This window comes from Melanerpes formicivorus, unplaced genomic scaffold (assembly GCF_026170545.1).
Source record: "Melanerpes formicivorus ecotype bairdi unplaced genomic scaffold, bMelFor1.0.p_v2 SCAF_8, whole genome shotgun sequence".
NCBI lineage: Eukaryota > Metazoa > Chordata > Aves > Piciformes > Picidae > Melanerpes > Melanerpes formicivorus.
The window spans coordinates 13,087,057-13,108,455 of record NW_027142360.1 but is presented as its reverse complement, the minus strand read 5'-3'; the positions used below and the strand labels follow the sequence as shown (position 1 = coordinate 13,108,455).

The following is a 21,399-nucleotide window of genomic DNA, read 5'->3' as shown; positions in this document are numbered from 1 at the left end:
ATGCTACACTTTGTACTTTATTATTTCACAAAAATTGCAAAGAGCTAGACCAGGACAGAATATTGCCCTTTTAGGAGGAAAAAAACCCAACATCTTTGAAGGAAGGGGGTAGGAAAACTGTTGTCAGATATTTGAGAAGTTCTCCAGAAAAAAAATACATGTTAACCAAATATGGTGGCTTTCAGTTAGAAGATGCAACTTGGATAAGTTGAGCCTTCTTTACACAGAAAGTGCAACTTTTCTCCTCTGCCTTGGTTTAAATGGGATTGAAAACTGGTCTGAAGGACTTTCACTGCTGAGTTACTGGTAAAAGTATGAGGATGCAAAGCGTTATTTCTTCAGACAAAATAAAATATTCCTATCCAAGGCTGCAAGTACTGAACATCTGATTAGTACAGTCAGATCATAGCAGTGCTGAACTGGTGCTGTCATAACACCTCAGCTGTCTAGATGCTGCAGAGTCAGCTTTTCATAGCAAAAAGCAGACAGCCCTGGCACTCCCAGGCTTTTGGACCTCACTCAAGGTTAAGGGGCAGGGAGCTGCAGCAGCTGCATTGCAGAAGGAAGTCTTGCATGGCAGCAACAGGCTCAATGCCTGGAAGAAATGCTACAACATCTGAGCCAGATGCAGCAGTAAGAACAATACCGAGTTCCTGTCATGGCCTCCTAATACAGCTTTGGTGGCCTGACAAATTGCTAGTCACAGTCAACAGGCAACTTCAAAGGCTGTGTGGCCATACTTTTCCTCCCAAGAGGGCCAAGTGACCTCAGGTTGACAAGCCACTCTATTTTCTGGTGGAATTCCTCTTGATGTGTGTGTAGGAAAGTACAGTTCTGACAAACCTCCGTCTTGGAGCTGCAGATACTTCAATGTCTGCATGTCCTTCTAGCAGCTTTCCTCAGTATTGTAGGAAGGCTGCTACAACCTTGTTCCCAGTTAAAAACTCACTCTAGTGCCTCTTTGGAACACTGAAAGGTACAGAAATATTCTTGGTTTTTACAAAGAACAGTGAAGAGGAGACATTGGCCTGCTCCCAGTGAGTGACCTTATCTTTGGGAATGCCTTCACTGATGCAGCCAGCTCCACCTTCCTTTCCCCTCAAACCTCAAGATGGGGACCTATACAAGGACCTGGGTATGGTTCCTAACTCTCTCCTGAAGTCGAGCATGTTATAGATTAGGCTGCTAACCTCTCCATGCAGGGTGCAATGCTTGTGCAAGACAATACACATCTAAATGCAGGAAGTGAAACTCAGACTTTAAGGAAGGAAGCACAAGGCCCCGTTACCACAAGAATCATCACTTATAGGAGTAAAGCCCACAAAGACTGCACCTCTGATGATGTTAACATGGAGCAGACTGCCTGTCAGCAAACATCACCTCCTCATAGGCTTTGAGGAGCTGGAGGAGAAGAGAGTGTGCAGAAACAAGGAGATGATTCAGAGGGAGCCTTGATTCCCTGCAGAGCCGGTTGCAGGCAAAACAAATGCACATTCACAGCAAACCCCTTTATCCCCCAGCTTCCTGAGGCACAGGCAATAGTGCACAGGTGATGCTGAGCTTCAGATGTTTCCCATCAGCAATAGCCCACGTGTGGGGTGGTTATAAAATGTGCCACGGCAGGAGAAGAGTTGTCTGTAGGCTCTCTGGTAACTGCTTAGGGCACCCTCTGCTCTTACAGGGTATGTACTGTGGGCTCTTTTTCTCTGCTTGAGAAATTTGAGGTAGAAAAGGGTAAGGGGAGAGCTGCTGTTTGGTTTGGGTTTTTTTTTCTTTAGGATGTGATTGTTCTGTTTCTATGTGTGATGAGGGTAATATGTGAAGCACTGGTGGGTGGAGAAGCTGCATTAAAGGTTTATTAGGAGAGGCAATGGCTTCTGTGTTTTATCTGACTTGCACTAACAAGGTGAAAAGTGCAATCTGTTGCTGTTACATGAACAGTAACTGAATGTATTTGTGCTTGCTAATTACATGCCATCGGATAATGCCTATGGTCAGTGGTTCTGAGATTGGGATGGGGGAGAGCATGGGGTGAGCAGAACTAATGCCTTGGATAAAGCAAGGAAAGGATGGTTAATCTACTTGTGTAAATAATGCTAGCTTTCTCTCTCTACCCTTCTTCCAATAATGCAGGCCAGTGTCAGCTCTGCCTGGCCTGTTTCATATGGTGAAATGGATGACTGGGACAACAGTGATGAACTCGTTCAGCGACTGGATTTTTCTAGTTGTGGTGAGGAGAGTGAGGGCAGAAGTGTAGATGAGGAGGATGCCCAGAGCTCAAGCCCTGCCAGGAGCTGTGAGTTCCGGCCTTGGCAAGGCAGCAGTCCTTTGCCACCAACCCCTCAGGGCAAGCTTAGTGAGATTTTCCTAAAGAGTACAAAAGCCTGGGCAAGTCCTACCCTGAGTGCTTCCCCAGCTATGAGCAAGAGACCAAGTAATGCTGAGACACCACTACACATCACCTGGAAAAAGCTGCAGCTGTGTGACACTCCACACACCCCCAAGGTAATGGCATGTATCCACTTTCTGTGAGCAGGAAAGGTCTGTGGACTCACTGGGTAGCCTTTAGATCAAGACTGAGTGCTTCTCTGAATTTATGCTTCACTCAGCCCAAGGTTTTGAACAAGCAGGTAAAACCTAGTGGCCTGTCCCCTCTGGGAAGTGGAACTCTAGAATATCCAAAGGTTCCTTTGGGACTTGAGTTTCTGAAATGCTGGGGTTTGCTCTCAAGAACTGTTTTCTGGTCAATTTGTCAGTGGCCAAATCACTTCTGATTCAGAAGTTGAAAGAAATGTGTAACTTGGATGATGTTCTATCTCATTTCCTGACAAACCTGTCCTGACAGAAGTGATGCAACAGTCTATGGTTGGTGGAACTGGGTCTTCCATGTTAATGTAGTGTGATGCAATTTCTGTGGCTCTGGAGGTGGGAAAGATGAGCAGCTGTTTCCTCTTAAAGACTATGCTTGTGAAATGGCTCTGCAGGCTTCACCCAAGTGAGCAGGGAATAGAGTCAGAAAGGGCTTAGTGAGGAAAATAGCTTTGTTCTCTTTCCACAAAGTATTAAGAGGACTAAATTGGGGATTACTCCCCTGAGGAAGGAGCTGAAGTCTTTGATTTGTGGGAGAGTAGAGATTTTATTCTGGCATTCCAGCAACAGAAGCACTTTTCTGGATTATCTGCCACTTGTTTGATTTTTTTCCTTCTCAATGCAGAGCCTGTTGTCAAAGGCAGCTTTTTCTTCATCTGAGACAAAGGTCCCACCCAAAGGCTTCCGACATCTGAGATGTACTCCTGGTGCTGACTCTGATGACTCTGCCCAAGCTCCTCATGTCAACATTAATCCCTTTACCCCAGAGTCATATCGACAAATGCTCTTCCTTCCTAATGGCAAGGGGAAGACAGGAGGACAGCTGTAAGTGAGCTACAGTTAGATAACAGGCTGGAACTAGACTGTTTGAAGGAGATAAGTAATGATGGACATGTTTAGTGCCTGGACTTACTTGCTAACAATGAATCATTTGCTTCTATAGTACTCATGGGTACAGAGCAAACATTAGCAGGCATATGAGGGTAATAGAAATCTAAATAAAATAGATCTTTTCCTTGGTTTGGAAATGTGAGACATCAGCAGGTCACCTCAGTGTTATGGCTGGTTGAAAAGATTGTACTTTTTTTTTCAACCATGGGTAAAGTGGAGCTTGATTGTCATGCACACACCCACAACTTGGGAGAAATGTTGTACATGCTTGCATGTAATGCAGCTTTTAAGATGGATACAGGCTGTTCCTGACCTGTAGAAGTTCTGTGTTAACCCAGACACAAACTTAGAATAGAACAGAATAAACCAGGTTGGAAGAGACCTTCAAGATCATCACATCCAACCTATCATCCAACACCACCTAATCAACTAAACCATGCAACCAACCACCCCATCAAGTCTCCTAAACACCTCCAATGATGGTGACTCCACCTCCCTGGGCAGCCCATTCCAATGGGCAATTGCTCTCTGTGTAGAACTTCTTCCTAACATCCAGTCTAAACCTCCTCTGGCACAGCTTGAGACTGTGTCCTCTTGTTCTGGTGCTGGTTGCCTGGGAGAAGAGACCAGCCCCTGCTTGTCTACAACCTCCCTTCAGGTAGTTTTAGAGAGCAATAAGGTCTCACCTGAGTGTGCTACAATGATGTACAGCTTTGTTCATTGCCAAGCTGTGTCCCCCTTGAAGGTGCAATGGGGCAGTGGTGTCCTTCATTAGGAGCTTGCTGTGCAAGGTCATCTCCCACATAGCCTTGCCAGTGATAATGTGTCCAAGAGAGTGATGCCCCTAGAAACTGGTACTCTGCCCTTTGGGTGCTAATAAAGCTGGTACATAGAAGCTTTCTAAATGAAAACAGAATTCCTAGCCTGGGCCTGAGTCTTTAAGGCTTTAACTAGGAACTCTTTTCTGTATCAGCACTCTGCCAAATCCATCTTTAATTAAAATAAATAAAAGTTTGGAGATTTGCTTTTAAAAGAGTTAATTTTAAATCTCAGTTGGATTGTTGTACTGAAGTGATACATCCAGAGTTTCTTAAACTTCTGTTACAGGAGGAATTCTGATCCAAGAAGCCAGACGGAACAGGAGCTTTCTGTAAAGGTGAGTGTCTGAGTATCCATGGGGAGGATAAGATGCTTGTAGATGTTTGGTAAAACTTACTCTGCTGTTGGAGTATATTTCGTGGCATTGAGACAGAGGATGGATACCTATCACAGAGTAATTCCAAGATGAATGTTTTATTGTTAACCTTTGTTTGAGACAACAAGTTCTGAAACTATTCCAGTCTCTAAATGAAACTTGTACTCATGCAGATCTGACAAGTAAACCTAGGACTTGTTGATTTTAGTCAGGAGATTCTTTCTTTCTGGAAAATCTAATTTGGGTTCCTCAGGAGGAACTATATTACTATAGTATTAGTGTAAATATTGACTGTACCTTTGTGGGTTGGAAAAGCAGGCGTATTGCTCTTCCTGCAAGTCAATGTACTGAACACTTCTGGATGTGAATGGATTTCTACTGCAAATAATAGATGGACCTGCACTTCAAAACCACAAAGTCTAAGCTGAAAGGCTTTGATGTGGTGGAGCACTCAGGGCAAAGTTTCAGATGCAGCAGTCACAATGGAAAACCTCTGAAGAAAATTCTGTGCTCTCCTTTAGTAGGAAAATATCCATCTGGGGGTGCCCCGGGGTCCAAGGGAGGACCTCACCACAGCTTATAGCCCCAGGACAGCAAACACCATGGTGCAACACGCAACCAAGTTCTCTTGCTGTTGCCAATGTCTGTGCTTTGATGGCAAACCTTAGTGGCAGAGTGTTGGCCTGGCTGCATCAGGCAGGGTTCAAGGTCTTGTATGCCCCCAGCTGTGCTGGCAGAGCTGGGTATTCTGTGTGGGAACCTGTGTTCCACAGCGTTTCTCCTCCATCCTAGCTGTACCTGGGGGAAACTACTCATCCAGATGGCTTCTGGAAAGCAAGCCAAGCCTGAATTAAATATCCACGTTCAGATGAGGTAAAAAAAAGCCAAAGCTTAATTTTCCTGAGCAGGTCTTGTAGGGAATTACCTTATCTTGTGCAAGAGGCATTGTACAAGTTCATTGTAATGGATTTAATGGGTCTTATAGGAAGACCAATGGCACCCTCTAGCAGAAGAGTCTGGTATTGCAGGAAAACTGCAGCTGCAGAGCCAAACTGCTGCCGACTGACATCCGGGGCTATCACAGTTACTGTTGTGCTTAGCCCCAAATAACTCGTGGCTCACAGAAATATTATTCTGCTCGAGTGCTGATTGAGTAGGTAGTATCGATATAAAATTATGTACTAGGAGGTATCATTATTCCCTGAGCTTTTTAAGGTACTAAAAAATATAGCTGCCATATGAAATACAACCTGTTGTGCAGGGCTGCTGTATCTTAAGAGCCATATTGTTCTGGCTGTGAGGACCATCTCTTTACCCTCAACCCTTTAAGGTCATATATCATATACTATAGCAATCCCAGCAGTGGTTTCAGTGGAAACCATTGTGCAGCATGAGCCACTGCCCTTGTAAGGAAGGCAGGAGGAGAAAGAAAAATCATCTTGTTCACTTCATGCTCCACTGCTTACCTTTTTTTAACTTATCTTTCCTGCAAGCAGACATCACTTTACAAGCACTATCAGCAGCTCCTATTTCCCTAGTGGCCATTACTGTAGCAATAATGATGTTCCAGCTGTTCTGCAGGCTTTTAGTCCTTTGTGGAAAAAGGCTCCTTGTGAGAAATCATTGGGAAGACAAACAGATACACTGAGACCTGCTAACCTGCCCATTACTCTACAGCTGATGCTTCAAACATGGTGACAGCCTGAACTTATGCAGCATGTCTTAGCTGCAGGCAACCTCAGATGTTAAAGCAGCTCTTACAGAGCTGAGGCCACATCATGCCAATGCACCAACCTTTTCTCCTGAGCTCATAATCGGCAATAGCTCTTCCTTTAAACACAAGTTCATTACATGAGTGTGGCTAATTGAGGTACTAGACTTCTATCAAGAGTGGTAACAGGTCTTCTCAAGCCTGCAGTATCAGGGCAAAAGGCAAGTATTACTCGCTGTTCATTCCTAACTCTATCAGTCATGGGTTGAGGAGCTGAGCAAGGGTGCAAGAGAGGAGGTGTGATGGTAGTAAACCAAGGAGGCTGAAGCACATACAGTTAACTAGACTACAGTTCCCCTTAGCTACAACTTCCACCTCTATTGCTAGTAAACCAGGTGTGGGATTTTAAAATTTTAAGGCAAAACAACCCCCCAGAATAGCCTCTTGGTTAAACAAGGTTAAGATGACCTTAGGTGGTCAAAAAAACCCAACCCAGCAAACCAACCACAACATGCCTAAGCAAAATGTAGTATTTCCAGAATAACTGGTAGCACACCTGCATGCATGCCTGGGTGAACATCCAGAATGGGAGTGGGAGAAGCAGGGGTGCTCTGACAGCAAGTGCTAAATAGCTGTAGAAACAGGACAGATGTTATCTAGGTCTTTCAACTCATATTTGTCTTTGGTTTGTGGCCTTGTAGAGATACCATCTGAAAGAGAGCAATATGGTTTCCCGCTACAAGAAAGAGTTCCTGGAACTGGAAAAAATTGGTGTGGGGGAATTTGGCTCTGTCTACAAGTGCATCAAACGCCTTGATGGATGTGTTTATGCCATCAAACGCTCCAAAAGGCCTCTGGCAGGATCCTCAGATGAGTGAGTGTGCTAACTGACAGCTGAATTGATGGACATGTTCTTGGGAGGGTGTGATAAGGAAGGAGGAAGTGTGGATCCAAAGGTATCTGAGGGGTGGCATAAGAAAGAACTGGCTGCTGTTGCACTCCCAAGTAACAGTTGGGAGAGTGGGGGAAGCTGCTGCTTTAGGACTGTTGGATATAAATGCCTGAGAAAGGGAAGGTGCTACATGCCTTGTAAAGTGAGACAACAGCTTACCTGAACTCCTCATGTTCATCTAGACATCTCCTTGAATAACTGTCAAATAAACAATTTGTGATGTCTCTGCCCTGTGGTTTGGCCAGCACTGCTTGAATGTGTGCTGAACAGCTAGAATTGTCCTGCATGCTAAAGCAAAATTCTTGAAGCTGCCTTTGCTCCTTTAACAAAAAACTTCCTCAGTATTTTTTTTCCTTTAACTTTGCAGACAACTGCTCATCATACTTGAGCAAGAACAGACTTTGCTTCAGCAGCTGTGCGAGCCAGTCTGTCTGCCAAAATCCTAGAGAAGGTCTAAGCACCTTTGCTTTCCTCCTTTCAAGCTAGGCTGCAAACCGGGGTTCCTCTCATGGTCCCAAGCAGGACCCCAGCACTTTGTCACCTCTGCTTTTTCTGTGCAATCTTTAGGCAGCTGGCACTGCGTGAGGTCTATGCCCATGCTGTCCTTGGACACCACCCCCATGTTGTGCGCTACTACTCGGCGTGGGCAGAGGATGACCACATGATCATCCAAAATGAACACTGCAATGGTAAGAGCTGTGATATGGCTCAAGGCTGAGACCTTAGGATGGGTGCAGTTACCTTCTTTTGTACTTACAGATAAGATCTTTTGGCTTATGACAAAGCAAACCACTGGGCCTACAGTTCCATGAAGAATACAGTGAGGGCCCAATATTTAGACAAATCTATGAATATTGCCAGTGTGTTACATGTAGCAAACACCCTTTGATTTGAGAGGTTTTAAAACTGCTCATCTGTGTTGGCTGACTTGGAGAAGTTGGCTGTGTTGGCTGCTTAGGAGCTGCATCGGGGACTGCCTAGGTAGAACTTTATATGAGTGACCCAAAAGCAGCTAACTTCAATGCCATATATCTTGGAAACAGCTGTTAATAAAGGAGTAATGATTTGAAGAGTGGCTACCTGGTTGAGAAGGTGGCACCTTGTATCTTGGTTAGAAGAAAAGGCTCAACAGCTGCAAAGGAATGGTACTAAATAATGATGTAAACAGTACATAGGGTGCTGCAGGCTGGGTGGTGTGGTCTTATTTGAGTTTGCCCTTGGCCATTCCACTGTTTGGAAGACACTGGAAGAGACTCCTCTGGCTACAGGAGGATCTGAAGGCAAATAAGTAGTTCTCATCTTTTAACTGTTCCTCAGGTCTTGGGGCTTGATGAGTGATGACAGCTATTTGGAGTAGAATAGATTCAACCAGGTTGGAAAAGACCTTTGAGAGTAATGGTGGAGATGAGTGAAATGTAGTGGTAGTTGCTGCAGCATTGATGCATTTCTTGCATTTTAGTGGATGAACACCTGAGACTAAAGGAAAAACATGGGTGAAAAGCAGGCTGGTGGAGAGAGAGAGACCATGGTACTAGCTAGCCCTGAAATGAAGTGCTCTGGGACGCTCACACAACTGTGTCAAATGTTTCATTCTTCAATCAAGAAACTCTTAACTTTCTTGCTCCACCATTCATATGTCTGCTTTTTGCCTGCAACCATGGCAGAGATAATTATTTTTCCACTGGTCTTTTGCAACAGCATCACTACCAAGTCAGGTCTTCTGGTGCTGTAGAACTGCAGGTGCTCAGTCATACACAAGCAGGAGGCAAGGATGCTTTCAGGCAGTGGAAAGGCTGAAGCCAAATGGTGATGTCCAAGTTTAATTACTAAAATACATATTGCCACTCTGCTTGGGATTTGTGACTAGCAAGCTTACAGGTTCTCTAGGTAATGATTTCAACTAAGTGATTTCAAACATGTAACTCCACAAAGTCTTTGTCAGATCTCTGACTGTTTTCACCTAGGTGGGAGTCTCCAAGATGCACTTCTGGAAAATGCAAAGCTTGGTCGGTATTTCCCAGAAGCAGAACTGAAAGAAATATTGTTGCAAGTCTCCATGGGACTAAAATACATCCACAACTCTGGTCTTGTGCACCTGGATATCAAACCTAGTAAGTACAGTCTTCTCAGTCTCTGTGGGCCCTCCAGGGCACCTGTAATAAGACTTTGATGGAATTTATTGCAGTGCTTCAGAGAAAGGAGGCTTGTGCCCTAAAATGTGAATGGCTTGTGGTTTGTTTTTTAATCTTGCCACTAAAGATGCTCCAAAATGGGGCCTTCTCAGATAGTTGGCAGCACTTTACTTCTGTTCCATGATCTTCATAATCCTGGCTCATGAGAATCACTTTCATAGTGGTGGAGCAAGTAGGACTGCTAATGAAGATGAGGACTTCCTTATTTCCCACTGTCTTGTTGCCCAACACTTGACCTTTGTGTGGGAGAAATGGAGTGAGAAGTGAATGTTTATTATACTTACCCTGAGGGATTAAGTTCATGCAAAAAATAGTAACAAGCTTTCATCTGTGCAGCTGAGGATGGGTAGCTCCAGGGCAATGCTCCCCTCCCCAGCTACATAGTTATGTCTTACAGTGGAGCAACTCTTCCCTGCTAAGACTGGGTTTCTAGCTTGGGAGCAGAAGGAGAGGAAAAGCTGATTTCACTAGGGTATTTCATGCACAACATACAGGTGTATTGAGCTGGGCAGAAAGCAGGTGGGAAGCATGTGCATAGCTCCTCTGGCTGCAAAGCTTAAATAGCCTGACAGGTAGGATTTTTATGAAGTTGTCTGGCTACTGATAACACCATTGATAACTTCACTGCCTTGCAGGTAATATCTTCATCTGTCACAAACTGGCAGTTGAGAGCCCTGCTGGGCAGGAAGAGAGTGACAGTGAAGATGAACTCACACCTGGTGTGGTGTATAAAATTGGTAGGTTTCAGTGCACTTTACAACTGTCTTAAGATTAGAGTTGCTCATTACTGCTTGATTTTGCTCTGTGCTGCTGGCTGAGGACATTTGCATATAAAACTGATAGCATCATCCTGAATGCCTCTGCTACTTGCCATAGCCAGTTCCTCTAAGGAGATAAGTCTTACACTCACATGCTTGTTTCCTAAGCCCAGATTCCTGAGTAGGAGCAAACTTGTTCTCTTACTCAGTATTTCCTGATTGCTCTGTTGCTGCCTATAAAATGCAGGGTTTACTTTTACTGCTGGAGGAGTTCTACATCAGTTAACTGCATTAGTTGCTTATTCTTTGTTTCAGGTGACCTTGGCCATGTGACATCAATCTCAAACCCCCAGGTGGAGGAAGGAGATAGAAGGTTCTTGGCCAATGAGATTTTGCAAGAGGTACAGCTGCTGGCAGGGTGGTGGGAAGAGGTCAACTGTTGGGGAATCATTAGCATATGCCTTGCCTTATCTTCTTGTGTCTGGTCTGGTTGTGAAAACAGCCAAATTAACAGCTTGTTAATGGGTCTTGACATGTAACCATTTAAAATACTTACTTAGGACTGCAGCTATTCCACCTGTGAGGAACAAACCCTTTATCATTTACACACCCAGCTGAGATTGAACTACTAGATGTGATTACTGAGGAATATATGCCCCCAAACAAGTGCCTTGTACAACAAGAACTGATGAGGTAGCATGGAGAAGTGGGACTTAGCTGACTGCAATTTTCACACTGGCTGATTGAACAAAAAAGGGTATCTGTATGTAACAAGCAGCTTGGATGTGCTCATGGGCTCTGGTATTCAAGGACACTATCTTTTTGTACTGCAAGTGGATTTAGGAACTGAGGGGTCCACATTTTGTATGCAGTTGGTCACTTGAGTTGGGTATGGTTAGCTTTTTGCCTTTGAAAGCTGGAGGTGTGCACTTGTTAGGCTGTCCTCTGGATTTTCTGTGCAGATCCTAATGTGGACTGCAAGCTCCTCATTACTGGGTAAAAGCTAGTGTGCTGTTTGACACCAGGTAGGACTGGTAATTATGTCCTTATCCTAAAGAGGAGAAAACAGCTAATTGGGATGGTGAAGTGTCATACACACACTTACTCAGCTGGTTGTTTTACTGAATTGGGATCTCAACCCACCTTTGTTCAGCATAGCAAGAAATTCTTTCTAAAACTGCTTTTCTTCTTCACAGGATTATTGCTATTTGCCAAAAGCAGACATCTTTGCCTTGGCACTCACAGTAGCTCTAGCAGCTGGCGCAGAACCACTGCCTCATAACGGGGATATGTGGCATCACATCCGCAAAGGCTATCTCCCACCAATCCCCCAGAAGCTTCCTCATGACTTTTTTGAACTCCTTGAGGTGAGAAAGTAGCTTTGACAGGATGGAGGCTTTTCCAGTTGGTATGTGACAGCATGTTTAAACCCTGAAATTCTTTGCCTTATAGCTCATGATCCATCCTGACCCAGTGGAAAGACCTTCTGCCACAGCTCTTACTAAACATCCAGTGCTCTGTCCTTCACGTGGAAAAGCTGCGGAGCTCCAGAAGCAGCTATATGTGGAGAAGTGCAAGATTGCCATGTTGGAAAGGTAGGGCTGGCCTGGGCACAAAAGGAATAAGACATGGGTGCATCAGCTGCTGCTCTTCTATGTAGGGTGGTAGAGCTATGAGACCCAACATGAAGAAATACCCAGTCGGCTCCTGTGCCTGAAGCTAGGAGAGCGAGGGGGCTCTAACAGGGAGTTGTAGTACCCAAGGAGCTGGAGATCACTTCTGGGTTTGAGGAACTGGCTGAATTAGAGCAGTGAACTTGCACACTTACTGCAACTGCTGGTGACAGAATACTGCTACAGGATGCAGCCAGTGGGCAGATGAGAAATTGATGCTGCACTGAGAGAAAGTGGTTCAGGACAGAAGGAAGAAAGTGGTAGCAGGCATCTGCTTTCCCTTTTCTCCATCTTGCTGCTTTTGGAAGTGATTTTCTGTGGTGCTAGTATGTAAGAACTATGCTACCACCCCTTTTAGTGTACTGGTCAGCTAGGGAATAGCCTTTCTGTGTGGACAGGAAGGCATATGCCCTGGCAGCAGACAAGCACCGGTGGGTGGATGGTGACAGAAAAGAAGCATGTGTCTTCATTAGGGTGTTTGTGCTGTACAAGGTGGCACTGATCTAAGCAGCACCATTCAAAAGGACTGCAACAATGGGAGAAAAACCAAGCTAGGGACTCTAGGTGCTAGTGCCAGTGTGTCTGACCTGATACAGAGTTTTCTTTAGTGTGGCTTCAAAGCTGTTCTGTTCTGAAGTAGAAACTCTAGAGTTACTCACAGGAATCTTTGTCACCCTCTCAGGTAAAAAGTTGCTGCTCTCCAGCAGTCCTGGAGTACTGCAGCAACCCTGTTGTGCAGGATTGTTCATAGCTTTTTTTCTGTAGCTAATGGGGATTCATGCATGACATGGTTTTCTTCCTCTCCTCTTCCTCCCATCTTCCCCATGCAGGGAACTTAAAGCAGCTCGCCTTGCCCAGGCTCTCATGAAGGACCAGCCCTTAGGAAGTGCCGAGTTGCAAGACTTTGAAACTTCTAAGCAGAACAGCAAGCGTCTGGTGGGAGGGAAGAGTTGTCGCTCATTTAGCTTCACTTTGGGTTACTGAATTTTTGTGTTGTCCTAAAATGCTCTGGCTGCTGAATGGCCCTGTGAAAGCAGAGGGTTCCCACAGACCAATGCCCCATGTTAGCTCCCCTTGTGTTTTTTGGTTCCCTTGTTACTTATGAGATGTTGGCTGAGGCAAAAATTATTGTCTTGTAAATGTCAGATAGTGAGAATTAAGATTATTGTCCTCAGTTTTACGTGTTTAATTTCTTGTGTAACTGGTCTTGTCCTAAATTAAGAATGGTTTTGCTATTCAAGGGAAAAGATGGAAACTTTTACTTGTTTTCCTCTCTGTTTAGTTGGTCCTATTATTGATGTTTTTGTGGTTTTAAAATTCTAGTCACCTGCATGTCTTGAGGGGAGATACTCTGTACACAGACTGCATTGACAGCTGAGTCCTCCTCAAAGTGAGGTGGTGAGGATTAGGGTAGACTGGTTAAACTTCAGGAGAGAGAGACATGCTAGTCTTGCATTTGGGATGCAATTGGAGGGGCATTTCATTGAGGGGTACAAAGAGTAAAAGGCAACACTCTTGAGTTAAGGGGGCTTTAGTAGTGCAAACTGAAGGAAAGCTTCCCCCCTCAACTTTCTGGAACAAGCACAGTACCATGTGACTGGTTAAGCTTTTGTAGACTAGTTTGCCTGACTTATTTTATGTCAGTCGGCAAGGACTCCGCTTTAAGTGGGGGGAGTGACCATGGTGTGCTGGTAGGTCCCTCAGTTTCCCATGTGGTGCAACTATCTGCCTGCAAACGGCAGCCTTTCAGCAAACACGAGGGAAATCAGCAAAGCCTTTTCCGGCCTCCAGAGCTTCCTTGGAGTTGCCCATGTGCTTAATGTTTGCTAAACCTCACCCCCCGGCTTACTGCAGTGGAGTCCTTGTCGGCTGTATGTCTGGCTGTAGTTGCATGTGAATTGTACTCTTACTAGGGAGAGCCTTACGTTGGAAACTCTGTTTACAGGTTTTACTCAAGTTTGTTCTCAAGTGTTGGACAGTGTTGGCTTTTAAATTGTTAGAATTATCCTTTAAGAAGCGAAACGTGCAAATAAAGATTTTAATCTTTTTACCTACGACGGAGTGATTGGTATTTTTTCCCTCTTTCACCTTTTGGGCCTCCTTTCCTCGCCGTACGGGAGCTACCAATCCCCCGTGACGGTGGGTGGCTGGGGACCGGGGCCGGTCGCTGCCGGCGGCGGGAGACCTCTCCTGCCGCGCAGAAGGACCCTCCGCGGCCGCCCCTCTCCACGCGCGGCAAGGCCTCGGCCCTCGCGCGCTGCGCTACCCTCTTCCGCCCGCCGCGGTCCGCTCCCCGCAGCGGGCCCACCCAACCCGTGCCGGCGATGGGGTCGCGTTTCCACCCGGACTCTGTTTGGACAAGGCTTTGCGCTCCCTTTCCGTTTCCGGCTGTGTGCTGGTCCTGCGGCGGGAGAGGTGCAGGGGACGGAGGGGCTCGGGAGGGGGCGGGCGGCGAGGGCAGGGGCACTTGCAGTGGGACGGGGCTCCTCCTGGTGCTTCATTAGCCGTGCTTTTCCCTCCGCAGGAGCGACGGCAGCATGCTGCGGCGACCGGCGTGGCAGGTAGGGCCGGGCGGAGGTGGGGTGGTGGGCTGGGGGCCTTTGGGAGAGCGACACTCGGGACTTGCTCCTTTCAGGCCTTGGGGCCGGGCTGCGGCCCCCGGGGGAGTTCAGATCTGACTTTCCTGCCCGAAGGTGGCCGCACCGCGGCGCCGCCTGCTGAGAGCCGCTCGCGGGCCGCGGCGGAAAGTGAGGGCAGGAGAGGCAGCTCCTGCCCCTTCTCAGCCCGCCCTGGGGCTCGTAATTTCCTCGTCACGGAAACGTGTTTTCAGTGCCGCCCCTTCGCTGTAGCATGGTAAGGTGTGAGGACAGCGGAGGGGCCCGGAGCCGCGCCTCCAGCCAGGGAAGCCGCTCGCCTCCGCACAGCGGGCTGTGAGGGCTGAAGGAGTGCTCTGCAGCCGGGCCGGGCGTTCGCAGAGCCCCGGCTCGGCGCCCTGCGAGCCGCCTGCCTACGAGGACCGGCCGTTGCTGCTGGTGCTTTTACCGTAGCACTGAATATGCCCTTAATAAAGAAATGTGAATCGTCCCATGGGCCTGTCAGTTCACAGGTGTTCTGTCATTTCTCAAAGGACAGGGAGAGAAGTTCTGTGTACTCCACATGAATACAAATGCTGGACTTGAGTTACTCAGCTACTGAAAGAGATGCATTAAAAGTTCCTGCTTGTGCATGGGATGAGTCTTCCATGATTTGTATACACATCAATGAACCATACCACAGATCTTTTGTCTTGCAAGTTGTATTTCCCCTGGTATAGCTCCTCTGTCCAACACAGGACTGTTAATCTTGCTTTCCTTTAAGTTGTTTGTTTGGGGTTTTTTTAAGCACTTGTTAAAGAGATGAACTTTTCTGCAGCTCTTGTTCATGAGCCTCTTACAGAGGCATTCTGGGCTTTTTTTCCTCGTTTTTTTCCTTTTTTTTCCATGGTGTTATTTACCAACAAGCAATTTCTTTTGCTACAGTTAAACCCAAGTAAGAACTGAGGTTTTTGTGGTCTTGCTTTACTGTTTGCTTGGGAGTGAGGGGTTATCAGCATCATACTACTATGGCAATGGTTAGATGTACATTTTAGATGCATCTTATTAGTCTCTGAAGCAGGAAGTTGATGGAACCGTCAAAACTTTTTTCCCCAAAACTGAAGCTAAGCTAACTAAACAACCCTTCCCTGTCCCCTGATGTGTTACAGAAAAATAGCAGTTGCTGTGTGTCCCCAAAACAATTGCTGGAGGTGTGCTATCAGGCCATGATTTTTTCTTAGGCAGTGTTTTTAACACCAGTTTAACTAGGTACTCTTGGAATAATCCTATTGGCTTGATGAATTTCTTCCCTTAGTTGCCACATAAGTCTCTGGAAAAGAATGTGCTTGCAAAACCCCTGAGTGTTCAGAAAACAAGGTTTAAAAGCATGTGAATACTGTTTGTACTTTGTGTCTTGGAAACTAATGCGTGTCTGTTCCTTCAGGTGCTTCGTCAGTTTGTAAGGCATGATTCTGATACAGTTGGCTCACTGGTACTTGAAAGATGTAAGTAGCTCCTGAGGTGAAACTTAGCCCTTACTCTGAGTTTTAGTGTGTTTTAGAATGGCTGCAATATGTCATGAGAGAAATAGAATGGTAGCTCGTGTTGTTTCAAACAGACTCTAGAGTAGCTTCTTACCTAGTCTTTGTCAACTCTAGCTGCCTTTAAGGAGGGAAGGGAAAAAGCTCTGGTATGGACTACAGCTGTAAAAGGCAGGTGGTTGTGCTTTATCAATGGCAGTGCATCAGACATGCTGTTGTCACAATTGCTAATACTTGCTTTCAGGTGTCTCACATACTTGTTCCTCAGACTCACGTGTGCCTGGGGGACTTGTTTGGCTGCTATTGCCCCAGCTTGATTTGCTCCAGGTGTGCACTTCAGGCTTTACCATTAAGTACATGTGCTTCTTGTGCAAGAGTGATGCTTTCCTGATCTCCAATTTTTCTTGGAAAAGGAGAAGCAATTGCTTGTGTCCAGCTAGTCCTGGTACCTCTGTAAAAGCTAGCAACCATCCAATTCAGAGGATGAGGTGTGATAATGCAGCTTCATTGTTTTAAAGGCATTGCTGTAAGGACAAAACAATGTAATGCTATGGTTTATAACATAATGAGAAAGTGCAAGTTGAGGTAAGTAGATGAAAACTAGTTTCAAGTGGCATATGCATGCACCTGTGAAAAATGTTAACAGAAGAAAGAACCTTTAGCTTTCTAGATGAGTTTACTTAGCAGTGAATATGATATTACAGGCACAGTCAGTCAGCTGCAGGCCCTAAAGCTAAAAGTCACAAGAACTTGAGAAATGTAGGAAGTCATTATTCCAGCCCTTTGCAAAAGCTGCCAGGTTATGACTTGCTGTGAGACATCACAATTCACCTGTATGTGTGTTTGCTTTCTGATGTTTCAGCCATGAATCGTGTTCAGTTACTTGGTCGGGTTGGGCAGGACCCTATCATGAGGCAAGTGGATGGAAAGAATCCTGTTACCATATTTTCTCTTGCAACCAATGAGATGTGGCGAACAGGTGAAAGTGAGGTAAACCAGGGAGGTGAGTCTGCAACAAGCAACATGCTTCTGCTGTGGTCTGAGCTCTTGCGTGCGTGTTTGTAGCACCGTGCTTTGTCTTCAGGCTGCCGTGTAAATCTGCTGGGTTCAGGGCAGCTCCTTTTGAGGTCAGCAGAGATACTGGTGCACTTGTGGACTAACTGATCCCCAGCAGTGTGTACTGAGTAGAGATCTTCATGTCAGCCTTCCTCTGGGGAAGGAGTGTTGAGTTGGCAGTTCTTACTGTCGGGGTTGCCGGAGGTGTGTAGCAGGCCCCATATTCTTATTTGTGATTCAAGAAGGCGGGGGGTGGGTGGGATAGAAAAGATACACCATCAGTCTGCAGTTGCAGATGGTTTTTTTCCTCTAATTTTTGTTCCATGCAGAGTATGTGAGGCAAAAAGGCTTCTAGTATGAGGACTGGCTTCCAGGAAAAGTGATCTCAGGGTTTGAACTGTACTGATACTTTAATTTGGATGCAGATGAGTAGAACGTTGAGTTCTAATATGGAGTGGGAGATGAGTGCTACTAGAAGTCCATTGTCAGACCACTTCTTATAATTCAAGAATACCAGCATGTTGAAACTGCTGCCTGAGGCAAACCTTAAACATTAGATTTGGCTTCTGTCGTTGTTATTGTCATGTACTGTAGGTGACATCAGTCAGAAGACGACGTGGCACAGGATCTCTGTCTTCAGGCCGGGCCTCAGGGATGTTACGTATCAGTATGTGAAGAAGGGGTAAGTGAGTAACACGTGTGGCTGTGGGTTTAATGCCTTACAAGCTGGTTGAGGTAATAATTACAGTGCTGAGGAGCTATGCTGAAACAGGAGCTCTGGGAAATAAGTTATCAGACCTGCTACAAACAGCCGATGCAAAAGACTGTACTTAGAATTGGGTATGGAGGAGAAAACAGTAGTACAGGTCTCTGACCAGAGCCAAATTCCTGTCTTGTTTGTCTTTCAGTTCTCGAATCTACGTTGAAGGGAAGATAGACTATGGTGAATATACAGATAAAAACAACGTGAGGCGGCAGGCCACAACCATTATAGCAGGTAAGGAACGACACACCAAGGCCTCTCTTGTGCTTCTCAAATGGAGAAAGGTGGAAGACCTTTGGTTTGTCCTCATTCTCAATACCCATACTTGATGATTTGGAGAGAATCAGTAGGCTGGCCACTAGATGTCCTGCTTGTGAAGACATAGATGAGAGCATGTAATTGCAAACTGTTGCATCATTTGCTCACAAATCATTTGGTGCAGGAGGCTGAGACTCTGTTCCCTTGGTGATGTCAGGGAATTTTTGCTTCCTGTTACAGACTAGAGGCTTCACTGACTTTAAGGATCTCTGTGAAGGATGCCTTATGTTGGGATAGCTTGATGGAGAATTTTGAAGGACCTGATTGGTAACCAGTAGTGATAAGAGCAGCACAGAATGGATAGGGAATAACTTATCCCTTGGGTAGATGCAAAGAAGAAAACTGGGAAACTCAACTTTTGACTTGAGCTTAAAGTACCCTGAGCATTCTGTATCTTTACTGTAAGTAGAGCCACTGTCTTGTGGCCTTTGGGGAAGGGCTAGACCAGTTGGGTAGTAGAGGGAGGAAGCATATCTTAAAAGTAGCCAGAGAAGCAAAACAAAACCAACCAATAAAACCCCACAAACCCCCCAAACAAACAAAAATAAACAAACCGCACAAACCCAACAACAAAAAAGGCAAAAAACCTTCCCAAACCAACCAACCAAACCCCCAAACAACAAAAACACACCAACCAAACAAAAAACACAAGCAGGAAAAACAAACCAGAGCAAAACACCAACCATAAAAGAGAAATTAGAAAAACCCAATGAACAACCAAACCCAAAACACAAGAACAAGCCAGCCACAGTTCTGGATGTTGCTGCTGTCCTGCCTCTTTAAGACAATAGTAATCCAGCTATCACACTGACAGTTCAGCCTGCAGCACTGTTTATAAATAGCTGGAGGGGGGATGCAAGACTTTAAAATTAGTGTTAATCCTGAAGGTTTCCATTGTGTTCAGTGTCCCCATACTCAGTTAGTGAGGCTTGATGAAGTAGGAGCTTTGTGTAGTCCTCCAGGCTGATGACATGGTAGTGTATGCTAAGAATGACAAAAGGGAAAATCATCTCTAGCTGATACAGATCACAGCAAAGAATGAAACCACCCTTTTAAAATGTTTCAGGTGTCTGGCTGCTCAGCAACTTTTCATCAGGTTTAGCAGACTTGTTACACTGTGTATATGGCTGCTTTGAATTGTCAGCTTTCAGGGAAGACAGACCCCGAACCCTCTGTCAGGCACCTGATTTTATGAACAGTTCTGCTCTGAAATACATATTTTTGCAGCTTCTTTTAACACCAATGGGTTGTCTTTGTGGGTGCCCAGGCTTGCAGCAGGGGAAAACAATCTAAATTTTCATTGTTTCTTTTCAGATAATGTAATTTTTCTGAGTGATGGTGGTGTGAAAGAAAAGGTGTGAGGTCATTAGTGCTTGGATCCAGGCCATTTCATTCCTTTTGTTTTACAGTGCTTCATAATTCTGTGATCATGTATATTGCTGTAGCTTCTTCAAAGAACAAATAAAACGCTTGGTACCTGTAGGGTATCTGTGTGTTTTGTTTTCTTAGTACTTAGGGCATCGTTATTACATCGTTTGACACGATGACTATGACACTTCTTCTCTCGGTACCTTGTCAGTGTGATGCCTATCGTTTGCCATCAGGAGGAGCTGGAGGAATGACTGCCTTGGCTTTCCTTCTGAGAGGCCTGCGATTGTGTGTGGAAAAACATTCCTGCTCCAGGCTTTTCACTGGATGTGGGAGCGGTGTTTGTTTTGCTGTACCACTGTTTTATTGTCAGATGGAGAATTACTAGTGTGGTTAGTAAAAGAATGCACAACCGAAAGGTGTACCTTTGTTACATGGAGAAGTGGTCAGTTTCTCACTAATGTGGTGTGGTGTGAAGAAGGAAAGAAAATGTTAGAGGTGAGAATTTCCTGCTTTCCAGGCTTGTGGGGTTTGGTATCTTCGCTCTCTGAGCCCAGCAGGGAGCACGCTTAGCTTTTGCTGCTCTTCCCCTTACTGAATTATAATCTTGTTTATAATTCTCTATGACCACTCAGTGCTACCAAAAACTTCAGTTCTTTCAGTGTTCACTTCTGATCAAGGTTAATGCTTCAACTAGTAGCCTAGCTCCTGGTCCTGGCTTAACAAGGTGTTAGATGTGCTAGAAATGCCTAGCTACTTAAATGGGTTGTCATCCACAGGAGGTGGTATCATAGTATCATTCAGGGTTGGAAGGGACCACAAGGATCATCTAGTTCCAACCCCCCTGCCATGGGCAGGGACACCCCACACTAGATCAGGCTGGCCAGAGCCTCATCCAGCCTGGTCCTAAACACCTCCAGGAATGGGGCCTCGACCACCTCCCTGGACAACCCATTCCAGGGTTTCACCACTCTCATGGGGAAGAACCTCCTCCTCACATCTATCCTGAATCTCCCCACCTCCAGCTTCATTCCATTCCCCCTAGTCCTATCACTACCTGAGATCCTGAGCAGTCCCTCCCCAGCCTTCCTGTAGGCCCCCTTCAGATACTGGAAGGCCACAATTAGGTCACCTCGGAGCCTTCTCTTCTGCAGCCTGAACAGCCCCAACTCCTTCAGTCTGTCCTCATAGGAGAGGTGCTCCAGCCCTCTGATCATCCTTGTGGCGATATATTCTTGAACAGGAAGTTCTGACTTTAATTCCTTTTACTACTTGTTCTATCTGAGCCTGTTGTAGTGCTGGAGAACTTTTAGGCTGGTGCACTTCCATAGTAGCAATTCAGTTTCCATTTTGGTCAACACAAACTTTTCTTCTCAGCTGGAAACTGGGGTTTGTCTTAAGTTGTTTTTTTTTATATCAAGAAGGCCTGGACTTAATGTCCTAAGCCTTTGTTCTTTCAGCAGATATCTCCTTTTCTGTGCTGTGCTGTGGTGGTCAATTCCAACAGTTTCTGGCAGTGTCTGCTTTGGAGCTTGGGAACTAGCTTCCTACTGCAAATTCAGAGCAGAAGTGGCAACGATGATTCACTTCACTGTTGCATGTGGAGTGGCTGGAACTCCATCTGGCAGTTGCTGAAGGACTTAGGCTAATCTCTGCCCCAGGCTCAGGATGGAGACAGCGCTAAGCTAGCACAAGGTGTAGGATTAGGTGCCAAGAGAAGAAAAATATTTGCTCAAGAACTCCAGCTTTACTTGCTTTTCCGGTTGTTCTATTTAAGGTTGCTAGTACACTTTAAAAGGTTGACCTGCTACAAAGCCAG

At 45.6% G+C, this 21,399-nt stretch overlaps 1 protein-coding gene across 3 annotated transcripts; it reads left to right on the top strand.

The window, feature by feature from the left end:
• Positions 1 to 1,645: 1,645 nt before the first annotated feature.
• LOC137442955 (single-stranded DNA-binding protein, mitochondrial-like) lies at positions 1,646 to 19,694 on the top strand. 3 transcript variants are annotated; one of them, XM_068142178.1, is made up of 17 exons: positions 1,664 to 1,682; positions 2,134 to 2,505; positions 3,215 to 3,414; positions 4,588 to 4,636; positions 7,088 to 7,260; positions 7,906 to 8,027; positions 9,303 to 9,449; positions 10,166 to 10,267; positions 10,604 to 10,689; positions 11,485 to 11,655; positions 11,741 to 11,883; positions 14,486 to 14,522; positions 15,979 to 16,039; positions 16,938 to 17,078; positions 17,726 to 17,813; positions 18,040 to 18,128; positions 19,527 to 19,694. In XM_068142178.1, the coding sequence occupies exons 2-17, from the start codon at positions 2,173 to 2,175 to the stop codon at positions 19,571 to 19,573; spliced, it is 1,989 nt and encodes a 662-aa protein (XP_067998279.1). In that variant the 5' UTR covers positions 1,664 to 1,682; positions 2,134 to 2,172; the 3' UTR covers positions 19,574 to 19,694. The 3 variants fall into 3 exon arrangements, with proteins under 3 accessions (XP_067998277.1, XP_067998279.1, XP_067998278.1); XM_068142176.1 differs by lacking the exons at positions 14,486 to 14,522; positions 15,979 to 16,039; positions 16,938 to 17,078; ... (1 more) ...; positions 18,040 to 18,128; positions 19,527 to 19,694 and adding an exon at positions 12,792 to 14,009 and having other exon boundaries at positions 1,646 to 1,682; XM_068142177.1 differs by lacking the exons at positions 1,664 to 1,682; positions 2,134 to 2,505; positions 3,215 to 3,414; ... (6 more) ...; positions 11,485 to 11,655; positions 11,741 to 11,883 and adding an exon at positions 14,315 to 14,376.
• Positions 19,695 to 21,399: the final 1,705 nt, after the last annotated feature.